This window comes from Capricornis sumatraensis, chromosome 10 (assembly GCF_032405125.1).
Source record: "Capricornis sumatraensis isolate serow.1 chromosome 10, serow.2, whole genome shotgun sequence".
Taxonomy (NCBI): Eukaryota; Metazoa; Chordata; class Mammalia; order Artiodactyla; family Bovidae; genus Capricornis; species Capricornis sumatraensis.
In genome coordinates, this window is record NC_091078.1 from 55,785,996 (window position 1) to 55,805,125 (window position 19,130).

The window sequence follows — 19,130 nt, forward strand, 5'->3', positions numbered from 1 at the left end:
TGCAGCTGAATGACTGAGGTTCCCGTTTTCTTGCTAATTGCAGGCCAGGGATGGCCTCAGTAACTGGAAGCCACTTTGGTCCTTGCCACAGGCCATCACCCCCTCACCTACAACATGGAAGCTTCTTCAAGCTTACTTCAGCAGGGTGATCTCATTCCAGCCTGCTAGGATAGTCTTATACGACCCAGCACAGTAACCCTGGAGCAATTATCCCACCATTTTTCTCATACAAAGTAATCTAACAAAGGAGTTGTATCTGACTCTTTGTGGCCCCATGAACTGTAGTCCACCAGGCTCCTCTGTGCATGGGATTTCCCAGGCAAGAATACTGGAGTAGGTTGCCATTTCCTTCTGCTGGAGATCTTCCTGACCCAGGGATCAAACCCTTGTCTCTTGGCACCTCCTGCATTGGCAGACAAATTCTTTACCACTAGTGCCACCTGGGAAACCTAGAATATGAGAAAGAACTCCCATATTCTAGGGGAGGGAATAATGTGTTTTTGCTCCCCTAAGTCCTTGTTATCTTCTCCTAACAGCCCCCTCCCCTCTTCCTCCTTCACTAACCCACTTGCTTTCCACCCGTGGCTCCATACGTTTAGGACCCCTGTTGGTTGCCTACCCCAGGCAACAAACAGGGGTTTGCCTTTCTCCTTCCTGATAAAATGCCCATATCGCTCTGGTGCCCACCCTTCTCTCTATCACTGTGTTCTTCAGTAAACACTGTTCTCAGCCCATGCACCAAGGAAGTGAATCCGGATTGGTCTAAGCCAGTCACTCTCCTTGTTAGAGAAAGGTTTAGGAAGGACATGTGGTTACAATTCTGGCCAATAAGAGAAGGGAAATCTGATGATGAGCTCAAAGGAAAGGTTTTCCAGGCAGGCCAATAGGAACAGACGTATGGGGAGAGGCTGTCACTCTTCTGCTGCTGAATATTTGCAAACAGGCAGCCGTTATTTTGACCATCCCAGCTTTAAGTCTGGGATGAAGAAGGCAGAGTAATCTGATAGAGAGAACCTGAGTTCTCTGTGATGTCATTCCGCCACTGAATTAGCTGTCTCTAGTGTCGTCTCCCACATTAGGACCCTCTCTTAATGTGAAGCGGTCTCATTATCCTTAAGCCAGGTTGAATCTGGGCTTCCTAAGACTTGCAGCTGTAGGTACCTGAATGATTGTATGTGAGTGGGTGCACGGATATCAGTCTTAAATTGTGGCACCCACCCCAGAGCAGAGTGAATCAGTGTGAAGTATTGTGGCTCTCTTGCTTTACATACTGCAGCTGGAAGGATGATGATGATGATGAAGACAACGAGAGTAACAGCAGTAATGTGCAGAGGGGCTTCCTGTGTCTAGGAAATGACGTCAAAGTTACCAGCATGCAACAGATGCAAATCCATTGCCTCTGGTTTTACTGAATGGCATCTAGAAGGATATAAGTATAGATTTGACCTGTTTCCTGTAGTCTTCCAGATTCCGTGCTCCCCGGTTTGAGCATCCAGAGTAAGTGTGCCAAGACAGACTGTGAAAGAGATGCTGATGATCTGGTGTTAAGATCTTGATTGATTGCCTCTATCTGATCCACATCAAGGCAGCAGAGTGGTCCAAGTCAGAATTCAGTTGGTTTATGCATATTAAGGTTGTAAGTAGATTAATAGAATTCATGCTCATACTCTATTAGCATTGGGCCAACAGCATTGATTTTCCCAATATAAAATGCACTCTAAATGTTCGTTTTAAATTTGTTTTTTGTTTGCCTTTTTTTTTTTTTTTTGCCACAAACATGCATCTCAGCAGTACAGATGATATAAACTGCATAGTCCTTGACTCAGAAAAGTCAAATGAATTCTTGGGGATTTGAGTCCATCAGAAGTTTAGTTGGCTAGTAATGCTGAGAGCAATTCATCTGTTTCTACATAGTGACTATAACTTGAAAGGTATCTTGTAGCCATTCAACCCATTCACATGCATCTGGAAGAAGAAATAGAGAAGGCAAGTCACACATTAAGTTATCAAGGTATCATACTCTAAGTAAGTGGCTCCATGAAGCCAAACAGAAGGCACATTCAATGGGCAGAATATGGAGAAATTGGTCAACCTTCGATTTATATTTTCTATAAATCTGATAAATAAATGAGGCAAAACTAGGGCTTTTGCAGAACTTGAGAGATTTTTTTTCATTTTTATCAAATCATACTACTTGAGATAGATTAGTGCTGAGTCTCTAAAAAGAATGGAATTTTTCTTTTCTTTTCAAGGTGCATGGAAATGAGAATTGAAGCCAAACATCATTTGGGGCGGTCTATTTTTAGAGAAAGTGATTTGCTGAGGGTATTTGTCATTCATTCAGGAGGACAGCCAGCCCTGAGCCCTGGCAGGCATCAGTAGTAAGAGCCAGCTCTTGTGAAGAAAAGAAAATAATCCTTCCATTCTTGAAAATCATTAAAAAGGAATGTTTTCAAGTCAAAGACAAGCATGATATCAGCGAGAGAATGAGAAAATTTAAGGCTTTTTTTTGTATGCAGGCACACATGCACTGCAGATGTGGATTTACTAGGGTGTTTATCTAGTGCACAGGCATGAAGGTGTGTGTTCAGTGGGTTATGTGTGTCTGTGTGACATGTTTCCGTGAATGTAAGTAATAATAGCTAATATTTATCGGGTTGATTCTGTGTCCCAGACTCTGCTAAGAGTCTTATGGGGATTATCTCCTTGAATTATCTCTGCAGCCTATGTTTTCCAATCATGAGGAGGTTAACAGAGCTATTAGGAATCAAAACCAGGATTTGGAGCCAGGCAGCTTGACCATTTCAGGCAGTCAGCTCCCCAGAGCCCTCGACCACTGATTACATTACCATGCTGCAGAACCATGTTTATGTGTGTCTTTGTGTATCTTGTGTTTGCTTTGGAGACAATCTTAAAGGGGTGCGTGCATGCTCAGTCGTATCCGACTCTTTGCAACCCCTTGGACTGAAGCCCACCGGGCTCCTCTGTCCATGAAATTCTCCAGGCAATAAGACTGGAGTGGGTTGTCATTTCCTGCTCCAGGGGATCTTCCCAACCCAGGAATGGAACCCACATCTCTTGTGTCTCCTGCATCATAGGCGGATTCCTTACCAACTGCGCCACCTGGGAAGCCCTGTCTTAAAGGGAGGCAGTTCTGTTATCTGCGTTACCGTAGAATAAGTAATTATATTTCTCACAAACACACCCATCTTCTTGGTAACATACTGAGTTCAGCAGCAAAATGAGATTGAAAAAGCTAAACTCTCAGTGTGTTTGCATGTAATTCCTGTTTGTTCTTTGACTTCATCTTCAGACGTAGCCCATACAGTTTTCATTCTGGTGCCTTGCATCTGGCCTCTAGCTGGTAAAACCTGTGATGTTTGAGACTGGAAATTTCAGGGATTTGAAATGGCACCCCACTCCAGTACTCTTGCCTGGAAAATCCAATGAACGAAGGAGCCTGGTAGGCTGCAGTCCATGGGGTCGCTAAGAGTCCGATACAACTGAGTGACTTCCCTTTCACTTTTCACTTTCATGCATTGGAGAAGGAAATGGCAACCCACTCCAGTGTTCTTGCCTGGAGAATCCCAGAGACGGGGGAGCCTGGTGGGGTGCCGTCTATGGGGTCGCACAGAGTTGGACACGACTGAAGTGACTTAGCCGCAGCAGTAGCAGAACTCTCTTTAACCACATCTTTACATGGATTTCTAGTAGTCATCTCAAAATTAGCCCACCAAAAACAATTGTCCAATAGTCATCCCCTCTCCTCACGGGACCGGCTTCTTCCCACTGTCCATCATTCTCAGTAAGTGGCCATTTCTCCAATGGCAACTGCTCAGGAAAAAAAGCCTTGAACTCATTTTAGCTTCTCTCTTTTTCTCACACTGCGCCTCCAACTCACTGAGAAACTCTGTGGACTCTATTCCAGAACATGCCAAGAACACACCACTTCTTACCATTTCCACCGCAGTGGCCCTCGCTTAAGCTGTCATCTATGAAAATGCTAGTCCTTTCTCCATGCATGTGCGTGGTAAGTCACTCGGTCGTGTCCGACTCTCTGCAACCCTGTGGACTGTAGCCCACCAGGCTCCTCTGTCCATGGGGATTCTCCAGGTAAGAATACTGGAGTGGGGTGCCACTCGCTCCTCCAGGGGATCTTCTCTACCCAGGAATCAAGCTCGCGTCTCCTGTCTCCTGCTTTGGCAAATGGGCTCTTTACCGTTAGTGCCACTTGGGAAGCCCTTCTCCGCATGTAAACCAGTGTGATCCTTTACAGATACAGGTCACTCAGAGCCAGGCATTGACTTTCCATCACACTGGGCAAGAATCCAATGTCCTCCCCAAGGCCTCTGAGGTCCTGTAGGATCAGCCTCTGCCTGCATAACCTTACCTTTATCCTCTGCCTCCTCCTCTCCCTCTCGGTCTGTCCCACTCACTGGTGCTTAAGCTCCCTGTGTTCCTCACACACACAGAACACATTTCCAGCTCAGGTTGGGAGGATGACCAGGATCACAGGATGCTGGTGGGGGATGTCCTAAAGTGGCCCTTAAAAATGTATCCAGAATGAGGAGACAGTATTTGGCCAACAAAGTCGCACCCCCATCATTGGAAGTGAGGTCGTGGCAGCTAACCCCCAGAAAGAGTGTTCCTCCAGGGTGAAGTCTTTGAAGAGTGGTGGTCAGAGGCTCCGTGTCTCCATTAGGCCAGGGGACACGGCTTTGCAGTCGGCACACATGCCCACTGTGATGGGGTGACGAGGGCACAAGCATGGATTTGGCAGTCTTGAGAGGCCTGGATTTGATTTCTGACTCCACTGCTTCTTGTCAGAGTAACAGTGGGCGGACACTTAACCTCTTGGAGTCTCATTCTCCTCATAGTTCAAATTTTTGCAGTGGTTCACGCTCCTGCAGTAATAGTTTGGGTTTGTCAAAAATCTGCATATACCTATGGGAGTGTAGCATGCAAGTGCTGAACCAACTCAAAATATCAGCAGGATCAAGTTAAAGATAATTTTGGTTAAAGTGACCCAAAAAATCCAACTTACAGTAATGTAAACAAGTGTGGGTTGGTTTTTCTCACATAGTAAGAAGCCTGGAGATAAGAAGTTGCTGGCCTTGGCTTAGTCATTCAGCAGAGCCATCACCGTCTTCCTCATCTCCGCTCTGTCACTTTGGCCTGTTGGCTTATGTCCGCTTGTTCATTGTCATGGGGTAGCAAGAGGGCTGCTGTGGCTCTAGACATTACGTCAAGACAGGCAGGAAGAGAGAAAGGTCAGACAAACCCAGTCCCTCCTCTCTTATCAGGAAAGCAAAACTCTGGAGAAATCTGCGCTGGATGTGCACTGCCTTGGTCAGGACTGCGTCATAAGCTATTTCCAGTTGTAAGGAAAGCTGGATGTACTGGTGTTTCAAGAAGAATGAAGGGTTTGTAAGAGAAAGAGAAGTAGAGACTGAGAGTTGGAAACACAGCTCACAGAGTCTGCCGTGGGTGGGGATCGGGGAGTAGGGAGGCAGAGTCCTGCAGGGAAACAAAAGGTTGAGAAGTGCTTTGGGAGAGATCTAAAGTTGATTGAGATGTAATCCAGTCTATAAGGAATTTACAAATCTAGGGCGGGGAGACACACAAAAGGTGGTGCTAGTGGTAAAGAATCCACCTGCCAGTGCAGGAAACTCAGGAGACGTGAGTTCTAGCCCTGGGAAGATCCCCTGGAGAAGAAAATGGCAACCCACTCTGGTGTTCTTGCCTGCAAAATCCCATGGACAGAGAAGCCTGGTGGGCTCAGCATGCATGCACACACGCAGGACACAGAAAAAGATAGTAAAGTGTTACAAATTGAAGTAAAAACTGTATTGTGATGCAAACATTGTTATTGTAGACCCAAGGAGCAATTAGTTCTGCTTGGAATGATGGAGGCAACTTCATTCATCTCTTTGAGCACTCCCTTTGTACCAGGCATTTCAACACTAATTGCTAACGTCTTCCCAGTGAACCTGCCTGCCCTCACATGGAGCTCTTTAAAAAGAAGGACAGACACAAGAAACAAATGAACAAATAAAGAAAATGAACTCCAGTTGTGACAGTCCAACACAGCAGGTGGCTTTCCCTGAGGGGGAGAGGGTATTTGCAAGGTACCTAGGCAGAGGAACAGCATGAACAAAGGCTCAGAGGAAGGAACATATCATCCTCTTCAGTCACTTGTGGCTGAAATTCCGAGTGAGGAATATGGTCAGATTGGGCTTGTTGCAAATGCTGGCTTGGTCACGATAAGCAGGACTGTGGCTTACCACTTGGCTTTACCGCTTACATTATGACCTCCAGGATCATCATCTGCAAATTGGAATAACAGTCCCTCCAAGAGCCATAGAGTGGGTTTAATAGGAGAGTGCATGCAAAGTGTCTGCCATACAGTACCTGCCTCATAGGGTGGATTAGAGGATTAAAGGAGCTGATATATGTGAAGTTTTAGGAAGAGTGCATGACACATCCTGAAGACTCAAATGTCAGCTGTAACTAATACCCTGGTTTTCTCCTCCACATAAAATGAGGAAGTTAACACAAGCTGGCTTCCTCCCCCATCCTCCACCCCCTCACTACTTGCGTTTTGTTACTACAACTTGTGGTATTTTTATTACTGTGAAAATGAAATTATGTGTCATCTGTTCTAAATTATACATCATCTGTTTCATTAAGTATTTATAACAGGTGAATTGTCTTTGTGAACCGTTTATACCATTTTAACTTAACCACGTTTGAATTATTTCAAGCGCAAGTTCTTTGACGCCTTGTGTTTTCCAAATTTTCCAATGCTTTTGTTTTCTCTGCTCCTGAACAGTCATTTGTCTGGGCTAAGGAGACTTGGTCATAACTTTGCCTTACGTTGTTTCATATTGGGGAAGAGAAACTTGAAGTGAGTCTTCGGTTCCTTTCTTCATGGAGGCCCACTTCCCTCCCTGTGTGTTTGGATGCCCTCCTTTTCTTCTGGCACCTGGATGTTCTGACAGGACACTTGAACCTGCTGGCAGGAAAAGAGATTGTGTCCTTTTAGCCGGATGACCCGACCCTTGGTGGTTCCCTCACTGATGGGTCTAAGTCTCCTTCCCCCATTTAGCCCAGGAATTCTCTCTTATCTTTGATAATACTTCTGCTCTAGTCATTCTGAATTCTTCTTCAGGACCCAGCTGTTTCTTCATATCCTCTCTCATATTATCCTCTCTGATGATTGTCAACTTCTTGTATCTTTACAGTAAGTCCGGTGTTTTGTGTGAGCTTCTCAAACGTGCCCCCACCTCACAAGATCACCCTTCTGCAGAACAAGTCCTTTTTGCTTTTACCTTTCTTGTTTTAAATTTTATTCTGGTATTACTGGTTGCTGTAAATTCTTTTCTTAACTCTAGCAGATCTCTTCTTCCTTTCTAATTGAGTTTGATCATCTCAGCTTTCATATCTTTTTTTTAGAGATTATACCTTTCCAAATGTATTGAAAGCACAAAATAGAGTGTAAATAAAATTTACTTTTTATTCCAGTAGTAAGCATTTTCATAACTATGTTCTCCCTTTACCACCCGAGTGTTATAGTGTTTACTTATTTTATGTTTTAGAGGTTTTACAGGCACCATATTATGCTTTATGTTCTTAAATTTCTAAGTGAAATGAGCTTTTCAAGATCCGGAATTTCTGCCTAAATGTAGCGAGAAAAGTCACCTGGGATCACTTGAATATTCACGTAGATGTTGTCCGAGTCCTTGTGTTATGTCTTAAGCCAGAAGAGAGGTCAGTGTAAGTACATATCATTAGCTGACTGACACAGCAGCCTCCGGAATCACATGGAAGAGCTGACAGTGCATCTTCAGTACCTGCTGGCCGTTGGCGGCAGCAGCTGTGTGTGTGTGTGCGCTCCGTTGCTCAGCTGTGTCCTACTCTTTGCGACCTCATGGACTATAGCCCGCCAGGCTCCTCTGCCCGTGAGACTTTCCAGGCCAGAATACTGGAGTGGATTGCTGTTTCCTTCCCCAGGAGATCTTTCTGACCCAGGGATGGAACCTGTCTCTCTCCTGTCTCCTGCGTTGCCAGGCAGATTCTTTACCACTGCGGCGCCTGGGGAGCTCATAGCAGCAGCAGTGTTGATCAGTTTGACTTTGTAAAATTTTAAATTCATCCTCCAGACGCATGTCGAATGAATCAAGTTAAAGATGAGTGACAAACTGAGATAAATGTTTGCCACACAAATGGCAAAGTTTCTATAAATCTCTACAATATGTACATAACAATAAAATGATCTAGTCACCTCCTAGAAATTGATCGAATTTTGAGCAGTTAGTTTCCGCCCATACAAGCCACATAGTTTAGCTCATAAATATATAAGAAGGAAATTTATCCCTGCTGACAATTAGAAAGTTGGAAGTTTATAACCATTTTTTGCCTATGAAATTGGCATATGTTTTGAAAGTTAATTATAAGAAGTATCGACCAAGGTATGGAGAAAAAGACATTCTCCTATACCAGCTAGTGGACTGTGGCTGTAAAAATACAGATATAGACAAGCAAGTGTTCTTCCAGCACTAAAGCTGTTTATCTTTGCACATGTGTACAAAGATGTATGTACAAAATATTCATCCCAGTGTTGTTTATAATAGAAAATATGCTAGTGAGAGTAAGGATAGACTCTTGTAACAAGCACACCAGTCAGTAGTCAGTGCCTCAGAAAAGGCAGACATTTACTTTTCCCTCACATAGACTTCAGGGTAAACTGTTTAGGTCAGCAGGGCAGCTCTGCTCCATGGAGTCACCCAAGCACCCATTCCCTTCCAGCACGTGCTCCACCATCCTCTAGGGCAATGTTGTAAGCTCCACAGTTGAAGCAGGATCAGCATCACACCCACGTTGCAGCTGGAGTGAAGCAGGAAGAGAGGATGTGCAGGTGTGCACCCAGCCTACAGGTCTAGCTTCAGAAGTGACACGTATCATTTCAGTGTATTCCATGAGCAAGAACGCTGTCTCATTTCTTCACTTACCTGCCAAAAGCTTTGGGATATGTAATATAACTGTATAGCCAGGAAGAAATGGAAGTGAATTTTGGCAAGCAAAAGCAGATCTCTGCCTCAAAAATGCTAGAAGCAGTCAAATATCCATCAATAGAGAAATAGTTAATCCAATACCTCCATTTTATGGAATATTAGACCTACATCCCCCATGCTTTTTTTCCACTCACAAGACTGAGTTTAGCGCTATAATATGAGTATCATGGATCTTTCCATGTATCTCTCTGAGTGAGATGAAAACTTGAGGACCAGTTGCCTCTCCTTGTCCCTAGTGGAATATGTGACAAAGCAGATAATCAATAAGTATTTACTGAAGTGAAAAGACCCTTTTACCCACTTAGTTTAAAAAGCATTTATTCAGTGGCTGCGTGAGTCTTCTCAGGTATCTTATCCACTCCTCAAAATTTTTCCAGTTTCTCTTCTTTGTTCTGTGTTTATTTCCTCCCAACCAATTTCTGTCCCCGTCTCCTCTGGCTGTACTTTAAGAGCACTAACTTCATTTTTTATTTATTTTTTTAAGTTTTTGGCTGTGCCCCACAGCATGTGGGATCCTTATTCCCTGACCCGAGATGGAACCGGTGCCCCCTACATTGGAAGAATCTTAATCACTGAATCACCAGCAAAGTCCCAAGAACACTATCTTAAAGTCCAACCATGCATATATCAACCAGGGGACAATCAAACATGTTTTAATAAATGAAGGAGTGCTTCAGTATGAATGCATGGTTTTTTAATAGTTGTATAGATTCATGTAAAAATAAACATAGATGTGTGAATATGGGCTTATGAGTAGTCATTAATGTATTTCCTAGTTCTGTCCACTGAGACAACTAAAGCCACTGACACCCCAATAGTAATAAGCACATCTGGTACCCAGATAGCAGTTTAAAGTTTAAAGACACTTACTCCTTGGAAGAAAAGTTATGACCAACCTAGATAGCATATTGAAAAGCAGAGACATTACTTTGCCAACAAAGGTCCGTCTAGTCAAGGCTATGGTTTTTCCAGTGGTCATGTAACTGCAAGGATATCTAGCCAGTCCATTCTGAAGGAGATCAGCCCTGCGATTTCTTTGGAAGGAATGATGCTAAAGCTGAAACTCTAGTACTTTGGCCACCTCATGCAAAGAGTTGACTCATTGGAAAAGCCTCTGGGAGGGATTGAGGGCAGGAGGAAAAGGGGACGACAGGGGATGAGATGGCTGGATGGCATCACTGACTCGATGGACGTGAGTTTGAGTGAACTCCGGGAGTTGGTGATGGACAGGGAGGCCTGGCGTGCGGCGATTCATGGGGTCGCAAAGAGTCGGACATGACTGAGTGACTGAACTGAACTGAACCCCAGTAAAACTAACCAGGGCTCCTCGGAGAAATGCTGGCTGCAAGACTGGAATGAGGAGAATATGAGATAAGCCCGGAGAACCTGTAGTGTCAGAAAGTAAGGAAGTCTTCAGAGATAATCAGGGCACATGGAAAAGGACACAGATTTAAACCTAAAGGAGCTTCCAGTGACCAAATCTGGGACAAGTTGAGCAACAAAATAAATAACAGCAGTAGTAAACTGTAACTCGTAGAATAAAGAAAAGATCCATCAGCCCATACTGAAAGAAATAGCCAATTGAATAAATAGATGAAAAGAAGAATTCTACAGTAGAATACTAATTAACATAGAAGGATAATGGAAGTAGAATATCACCATTAGGCAAGCACCAAGTAGTGAAGTGTTACAGGCAGAGGTCATTGATGGATGCTGAAATTAGAAAACAAATGTGTGATGAGAAACAGGATGTTTACACTGTCTCAAAGTAGTCCCCCTGTGTGAAACTCATTCATTACGAAGAGAAAAATACTTTAGAGTAGAACAGCCTGGCAAATATCACTTCAACCAAGTGACCAAAGTTAGTATCACCAGTAACGAGACAAACTGACATCAGATACCTCCTGATATGCTGCACTGAGAAGAACACATCACTTTTGCCCAAATCTTACCAAATATATATATATATATAAATATATATATACACACACACATATATACATATATATATATAAACCTCAATCTAATAACAAGAAAGCCTCAGACAAACTGAAATTGAAGAACATTCTACAAAATACTGCTTAGCGGTCTTCAAAAAATCAAAGTAAGAAAGACAAGAAAAGTGAGGACCTGATATAGATTGAAGAGACTGTGACTTGGAGGGACTTCCTGGTGGCCCAGTGGTTACGACTCCACCTTCAAATGGAGGGGGTGCATGTTCAGTCCCTGGTGGAGAAACAGAATCCCACATGTACCAGGGTGCAGTCAAAAATTAAAAGTAAATAAGTAAACAAACACAATGTTATAAATAAATTATACTTCCCAATTTAAAAAAGAGACTATGGGGATTACAATATGTAATCCTGAATTGGATCCTGAACCAGGAAAAAGACATTATGGGCAACTGGAAAAAATCAAATAAGATCTATAGGTAATAGTTATATCCGTGTTAGTTTCTTGGTTACAATTAATTTACTATACTTATATAAGATGTTAACATTAGAGAAAAGTGAGTGAAACTTATATAGGGATTCTACTATTTTGCAATTTTTGTATTACTAAAGTTATTTTAAATAAAAGTTTTTTAAAAAAAGAATAGGTCATGCAGTTTTCACTGGATTGGTCTTTCATAGAGAAACACTCCAGAGCCCTGCTGAAGTGAAGAATTCCGAATAATTTTCTAACCATCTAATAGCTAATGTTTAAAATCAGTAATTTTTCCCCCTCATTTGGTGTAACCTAACTCTGGGTTTCTTTCTTAATTATCTGAAAGTAGCAATTCTGTTCATTTGACTAAGGAAACTGCCCCTAACCCGTATCTTATCTTTAGCTAAGTAGATGTTAAAACCGAAGAATGCATCAGTGAGGCTTTAAACAGAGATGGGATTCTACATGCTCTTCTGATTCTCCAGCCTGCCTTTACAAAGTGCAGGCTGTTAAACCAAAATCGTTTACTGGGTTCCTATAAATCTAAAGTGCAGCTTTAGAGGGGTTCTGCAGTGCTTTGAAAATGAAAAGTCAAGGATCAGACATAGCATATAAAATACACAAAGGATTCAGCTTATAAATTGACTTAATCCATTAACCACTTTTTTTAAGACCCAAGCAAGTTTTTCTTGAGTTAACACAATACAAAATAGAAGAATGAGGGTATGAAAAGGTCTCCAGATGTGAACCTAGATACTTGGGGTCAAGTTTTTATTTTTAATTGAAGTATATTTAACTTATAGTAGATTTCCATGCTGGCTCAGATAGTAAAGAATCCACCTGCAATGCAGGAGACCTGTGTTTGATCCCTGGGTCGGGACGATCCCCTGGAGAAGGAAATGGCAACCCACTCCAGTATTCTTGCTTGAAGAATCCCATGGACAGAGGAGCTTGGTGGGCTACAGTCCATGGGGTCTCAAAGAGTCAGACACAACTGAGTAACTTAACTTTTGATTTTCAATATTGTATTAGTTTTCAGTGTACAACATACTGATTCAATATTCTTATACATTATACTCCATATAAAGTTATTATAAAATACTGGCTATATTCTAGTATATGTCCATCTTTGCAACCTATTTTTTAAAAACTTTATTTTCTATTGGAATATAGTCAATTAACAAAGTTGTGATAGTTTCAGGTAAACAGCAAAGGAATTCAGCCATACATATACATGTGTTCATTGTCCCCCAAACTCCTCTCCCATCCCACCTGCCACATAACATTGAGCAGAGTTTCATGAGCTATAGAGTAGGTCCTTACTGGTTGTCCATTTTAAATATAGCAGTGTGTACATGACTGTCCCAAATTCCCTAACTGTCCTTTTCCCCCATTCTTACCCCCTGGCAATGTAAATTCGTTCTCTGAGTCTGTGAACCTGTTTCTGTTCTGTAAGTTCATTTGTATCATCTGTTTTTAGATTCCACATATAATAGATGTCATATGATAGTTCCCCTTCTGTCTGACTGACTTCATTCAGTATGACAATCTGGAGGTCCACCCATGCAACTTATTTTATAAATAAGTAGTAACAGTTTGAACCTCTTATTAGCCATATATATAGTATTTAATATTATATATTGTATATGTATAATTTATGGCAGAAAATGAAGATGAGCTAAAAAGCCTCTTGATGAAAGTGAAAGAGGAGAGCCAAAAAGTTGGCTTAAAGCTCAACATTCAGAAAACGAAGATCATGGCATCCGATCCCATCACTTCATGGGAAATAGATGGGGAAACAGTAGAAACAGATTTTATTTTGGGGGGCTCCAAAATCACTGCGGATGGTGACTGCAGCCATGAAATTAAAAGACACTTACTCCTTGGAAGAGAAGTTATGACCAACCTAGATATTATATTCAAAAGCAAAGACATTACTTTGCCGACTAAGGTCCGTCTAGTCAAGGCTATGGTTTTTCCTGTGGTCATGTATGGACGTGAGAGTTGGACTGTGAAGAAGGCTGAGCGCTAAAGAATTGATGCTTTTGAACTGTGGTGTTGGAGAAGACTCTTGAGAGTCCCTTGGACTGCAAGGAGATCCAACCAGTCCATTCTGAAGGAGATCAACCCTGGGATTTCTTTGGAAGGAATGATGCTAAAGCTGAAGCTCCAGTACTTTGGCCACCTGATGCGAAGAGTTGACTCATTGGAAAAGACTCTGATGCTGGGAGGGATTGGGGGCAGGAAGAGAAGGGGACGAGAGAGGATGAGATGTCTGGATGGCATCAGTGACTCGATGGACATGAGTTTGAGTGAACTCCGGGAGATGGTGATGGACAGGGAGGCCCGGAGTGCTGCGATTCATGGGGTCACAAAGAGTCGGAGACGACTGAGCGACTGAACTGAACTGAACTGATATTATATCAATATACAATATTTGTATGTAATATATTTCAGTCACTTGCTTCCAGTTTAAGTCTGCCTTCCTTCAGCACCAGTCCAGTTTATAGCCAGAAGAACTTGACGTGAAGAGCGCATGCTCTGCTTCTTTGCTAGTTCCAGGGCCTCCCCTCTGTGTGGCTCAGGCTCACAGAGTGAGTGGTTCATAGCACCCTCGCAGTTAGCTTACGTGGAGGTGGAAGTTTCTCTTCAAAATAATTGCAGTGCTCCCAAGGGCTCATGACTTCCTTCTTCTGTATCAGTGAGGATGCGCAAGATTATGGTTCAGTGACAAACACCCCAAGATAACCCAGGAGCACCTTCTCCTGTCAGGTCTAGCCCCTCTGCTGCATCTGGCCTGTAGGACGGAGGGAAAGGACAAGAGTCTTGATGGCCCAGTTTCTGACCTTTTCTGTAGGTTGCTGCTGCCTCTCTGGCTCGCCCTTTCTGACCGCTGATGCTCCATCACTGCTCTCAGTGGAGCTTGAGGGCCCTGCAGCGTGCTCCCCCAGACCCCTCCCCAGACAGCTCCCTGAAGTGGAGCACTGGCTTCATATAGCCACTGCCAACTTTTGATGGACAGCAAAGCACATTCCTAGCACATATCTAAAAGGTGGGGAGAACAGCACTGTATTGCTACTTACACACAGAAGATACCCAACTTAATGGTTCCGAACACCAGCCATCTCTTCAGTGGATGACTCTGTGGGTCGACAGTTTGACCAGAATTGAGCTGGGCAGTTCCTCTGTTCCCATCTGGATCCTTGATTCCCTGCAGCGAGCAGAGTGGCTCTGCTTCTGGGATATCACTCGAGTGATGGGAGTGGTTTCTGGACCGTGTGTCTCCTGTCGTCCTTCAGGCTACGTCATGTTTGTACATATGGCAGCTGGGCAGGTTACCGAGGAAGAAGACAGGTGTGCAGGACAACTTCAAGTCTGGGCTTGGAAATGGCTTTGAAGTTGCTTCTGCCACCTGCTGTTGGTCAAATACCCACAAACCAACAGGATTCAAGGAGCTCCAGCTTGGATGGGAGAATCTTGAGGTCACCTTGCCAAGGAGCATGGGAAGGGTAAAGTAGAGAATTGTGGCATCCACCCCAAGCACTAAACCCACCACATCTTCCTGATCTCCTGCAGGGAAGGCTGGGGGCTTGATACGGAGGTGGCTAGACTCGGCAAGTCCGGATGAAGTCATCTGTATGTCCAGTAGGGCTGTCTAATAAATGGAGGGCTTCATTAGAACAGTGTGATCAGCACTTTCTGTCTACAGCTTTTGGGGCTTAGACATTAATTCCAGGCAACAGGCATGGATATTCAATTACAAGGGAAAAGCTACCTTTCAGGTGAAGTGACCTATGACAGGTCATGCAGCTGCCTGCCAAGTGGTTCATTTCTTTTGTCTGGGCAGAGGGGACACTCTGCACTAAGAGCTGATGATTTAAAAGCATAATAAGAAGGGAGAGGGTGAGATGTATGGAGAGAGTAACATGAAAACTTGCATTACCGTATGTAAAATAGATCACCAACGGGAATTTGCTGTATGGCTCAGGAAACTCAACAGGGGCTCTGTATCAACCTAGAGGGGTGGGATGGGGCGGGAGATGGGAGGGAGGTTCAAGAGGGAGGGGATATATGTATACCTATGGCTGATTCATGTTGAGGTTTGACAGAAAACAACAAAATCCTGTAAAGCAATTATCCTTCAATTAAAAAATAAATTTAAAAAACCAAGCAATCAAAATGAGGTAGAAGGGTAAAAAAAAAAAAAAAAGGCATAATAAGTAACCTAGACTTTTAAAAGGTCACTGTGGCTGGGATGGCAAGAGCAAGGTGGATGGCAATCTAAGCTGTCACTGGAACCCAGAATCTACCAGTTCTTGGAGCCCGTGGCAAGGAGCTTTTCTTTAAATTTATAGAGAACAGGGGCTTCCCTGGCAGTGCAGTGGTTAAGACTGCACTTTCAGTGCAGGGACATGAGTTCGATCCCTGGTCAGGAAGCTAAGATCCCACATGCCTCATGGCCAAAAGAATAAAACAAATTTAATTTATAAAGGACAAAAGGAACTTTGTGAAGGATTTTGAACAACAGGCTCACGTGGTCACATCTGTGTTCCCAAAATATCCTCTCAGCTCCCATGGGAAGACTAGATTGGAGAAGCAGGCTGGACCAAACCACGTTAGGATTCCTCCAGCCCATGTGGTGCTTCTGCATAGGTCCCAAAGGCAGAGGAGAAATGGCCTTGTTTTGCCAGGATCAAAACCAAGAGGCAGGGCAGGGGCCAGAGCAGAGAAGGTCAGGTAGATAATTCCACATGGTGTTCTCCTCAAACACACACACACACACACACACACACACAGAGCCATATGCTTTGGAGCCCAGCAGGCTTGGGAGGCTCTGGTTTGTGTTCTGTGATGCTTTGGCCACTTTAATTCCCGGTCGATGGCCTCCTCTGCTTTGCTGTATAAACAGACAAATGGAGGCCAAGGAACCACAGCAGAGAAAGGCCGGCACAGACCCCAGCATGATGGACCCAGCCTGTGATTCCAGGAGTTCATACACTTAATGTTTCCAGTGATTCCAATTCAAAAGGCAAACAGTGTCAAAAACCATGAGCTATTTTGAAGCACACGGGTGGGTGCCCAGGGAGGCAGGGAGGAGGAGGAGGAGGGGTGGAGTGGGGGCCGCTGACACCAGCCACCCCCGCAGAGACCCCTGTGTGCCTCCGCAGAGGCTGAGGGCGTCAGGAACGGAGCAGCCCACGGAGCAGGCCTCACCCCCGCCCCCCCAACACACAGAGCAGGAGTCTGCATGGTTGATCATAAGTCTGTTCTGTCGTTGCATTGCAGCTCCAGAAACTAAAACGATCACTTTCTTTCAAGACCAAGAGTTTACGGAGCAAAAGTGCTGACAACTTCTTCCAGCGAACCAACAGCGACGTGAAGCTGCAGGCGGACGTGCTGGCGGAAGTCAGCCCCAGCTCCAGCCCGCTCCCTGCCCCTGGAAGCCTGACCTCCACACCCACCAGGGCCGGCCTGTACCCCAGTGGTGGCGGCAAGGCCCATGCCTTTCAGGAGCACATCTTCAAGAAGCCCACCTTCTGTGACGTCTGCAACCACATGATCGTGGGTAAGCCCTGCCCCTGCCCGCCTCCTGCAGGTCCCCACATCTCTGGAAAGCCAGGTGAGAGGGGTGCATCTGAGTCGAGGTCCCTGTGGACAGACTCTTGGACTGTCTGGCAGCGGGGAGGATTGTTTGGGATCCTCCGGAGGAACACTGGGCTTCCCAGATGTCATTAGTGGTGAAGAACCCACATGCCAATACAGGAGACATAGGAGATGCAGGTTCAATCCCTGGGTTGGGAAGCTCCCCTGGAGAAGGGAATGGCAACCCACTCCAGTATTCTTGCCTCGAGAATCCCCTGGACAAAGGAACCTGGCAGACAGCAGTCCATAGAGTCACAAAGAATCAGACACGACTGAGCAACTTAGCATGCACCCACTCACGAGAGCACACTATGTGTCAAAGGTAAGGGAAGCAGGGCTGGGCAGAGGAGAAGCTGGGTAATGGTGCGGATGTGTAGAGCCTTCAGCTGCTCCCCGGGGTGCTCTCCAGCCCCATTCAGTCACCTCACTTTGAGGCCAGAAGTCCAGGACTTTGCACCCTACATCACCTCTCACTGGATATCGGCAGCCCCCAGGTAGAGGGCCACATCTTGGACAAAACAGCTCTTAAAAACTGCCAAGGGCAGTTAGCCAAGAGGGATTCTGTAGGAGGCAACCAAGACACTGGGCAGTTGGAGTTCACATGCCTTCATTCTGTAAGGGGATCTGAGCACTGCATTGCAGGGTCCATTTGTGCTTGCGTGGCCGTGTCTGCCTGAGGTCGCCTGGGCAGGGGATCTGTGGCATGGTGAGTTACAGGTGAATGAGCGAGGCAGGCAGGTGTGGAAGGGAGGAGACCTCAGGGAGGCACTGACCCAGAACAGAGGATTCAGTGGTAATGGTGATTACCAACTCTGGACCCCGGGGAGGACTCACTCCTGGTACCACAAAGAAATGGTGGTGGCCTGAGTGTCTTAGGGCTTGTGACCAGAAGGAGGTGACCTATAAAATGTCCCAACTGGAAGGAAAACGCAGCCATTTGAAATCTCACGCACAGAGGCTCCACACTTGGCACCCCCTGCCTTGTGGCAGAAACCCAGTGAGCAAACATATAGAGGAAACCATAAAAGGAAAGGGACTTTGGGCGGGACCCAGAGTGAATTGAAACCAGTTATTTCAAGACAGCAGCATGTCCTAAGTGATCGACTGGTCCACTACAGAACAAGGGGGGAGGGGGAAGGAGATGCCCACGTTTCTCTCAAGGGGGCAGTTAGGATGCACCCACCCTAGGAGAAGTTGAAGGGCAGAAGCCTGGAATTAAGAGAGGAAATGAGGCTGAAAATCAAAAAGACGCGAAGCTGACTGACCTGGGAACTTATCCTGCAGAGACGGAGCAAAGTGAAACCCGGAGCACCTGGACCGTGGCTGAGAGGGATGCAGGTGTGGGAGACAGCCCTTCCCCAGCTGGGGTCCCAGGGCAGGGCCCACACCATGCCTTCTGCTCACTTATGGCCGGGATGCTGTGGCGCTGGGCTGGGCCGCCAAGGCTTGAGACAAGAACACTTTAAGATCAAGAGCCTGATTCCCGAGCTGGGAGCCAGGGCCCCAGTGACCCTGACATGTTGTTCCTCTCGCCTTCTGGCTCCTCAGCCCCGACACCCACCTCTCCCAGCCCCCATTTTCCCCTTAAGTGCCCACTTCCCATGGCCCAGAGTCTCTTCTGAGCATGACAGTTGTCTTAGGCCGGATTCCCCAGAAGCAGAGCAGAGACTCACATGCCCGTAATCTGTTGAGAGGACAAGAAGGGGAAATGGAAACCAGTGGGCAAGGGAGGGACTGCGCTAGGACGTGTCTTAGGTGGATCTTGCGGGAGCTCCGGAGCATGGGTTTGAGCAGCTGGTCCTTCCTCGAGGCCAGCCTGTGGCATCAGTGGGCTTCCCTTCTCCTCCCACGACAGAGGTCATTTCAAACCCCTGAGCAAAGTGGTTCGTGCTCTGCTAAAGGCAGTTCTCTCTAGAAAACGGGCATCTGTGAGCTCTGACCAGCCAGCAGGGATACCACTGGTGTATTAGTGGGCTTTTGCTCCTA

At 45.3% G+C, this 19,130-nt stretch overlaps 1 protein-coding gene across 2 annotated transcripts in view; it reads left to right on the forward strand.

The window, feature by feature from the left end:
- Positions 1-19,130, forward strand: part of STAC (SH3 and cysteine rich domain) — a 114,175-nt gene that overhangs the window by 25,815 nt on the left and 69,230 nt on the right. For both annotated transcript variants that reach the window (XM_068982991.1, XM_068982992.1), the window contains exon 2: positions 16,788-17,067. In XM_068982991.1, the coding sequence (XP_068839092.1) occupies positions 16,788-17,067 (280 nt within the window). The remainder of the gene's footprint in view (positions 1-16,787; positions 17,068-19,130) is intronic.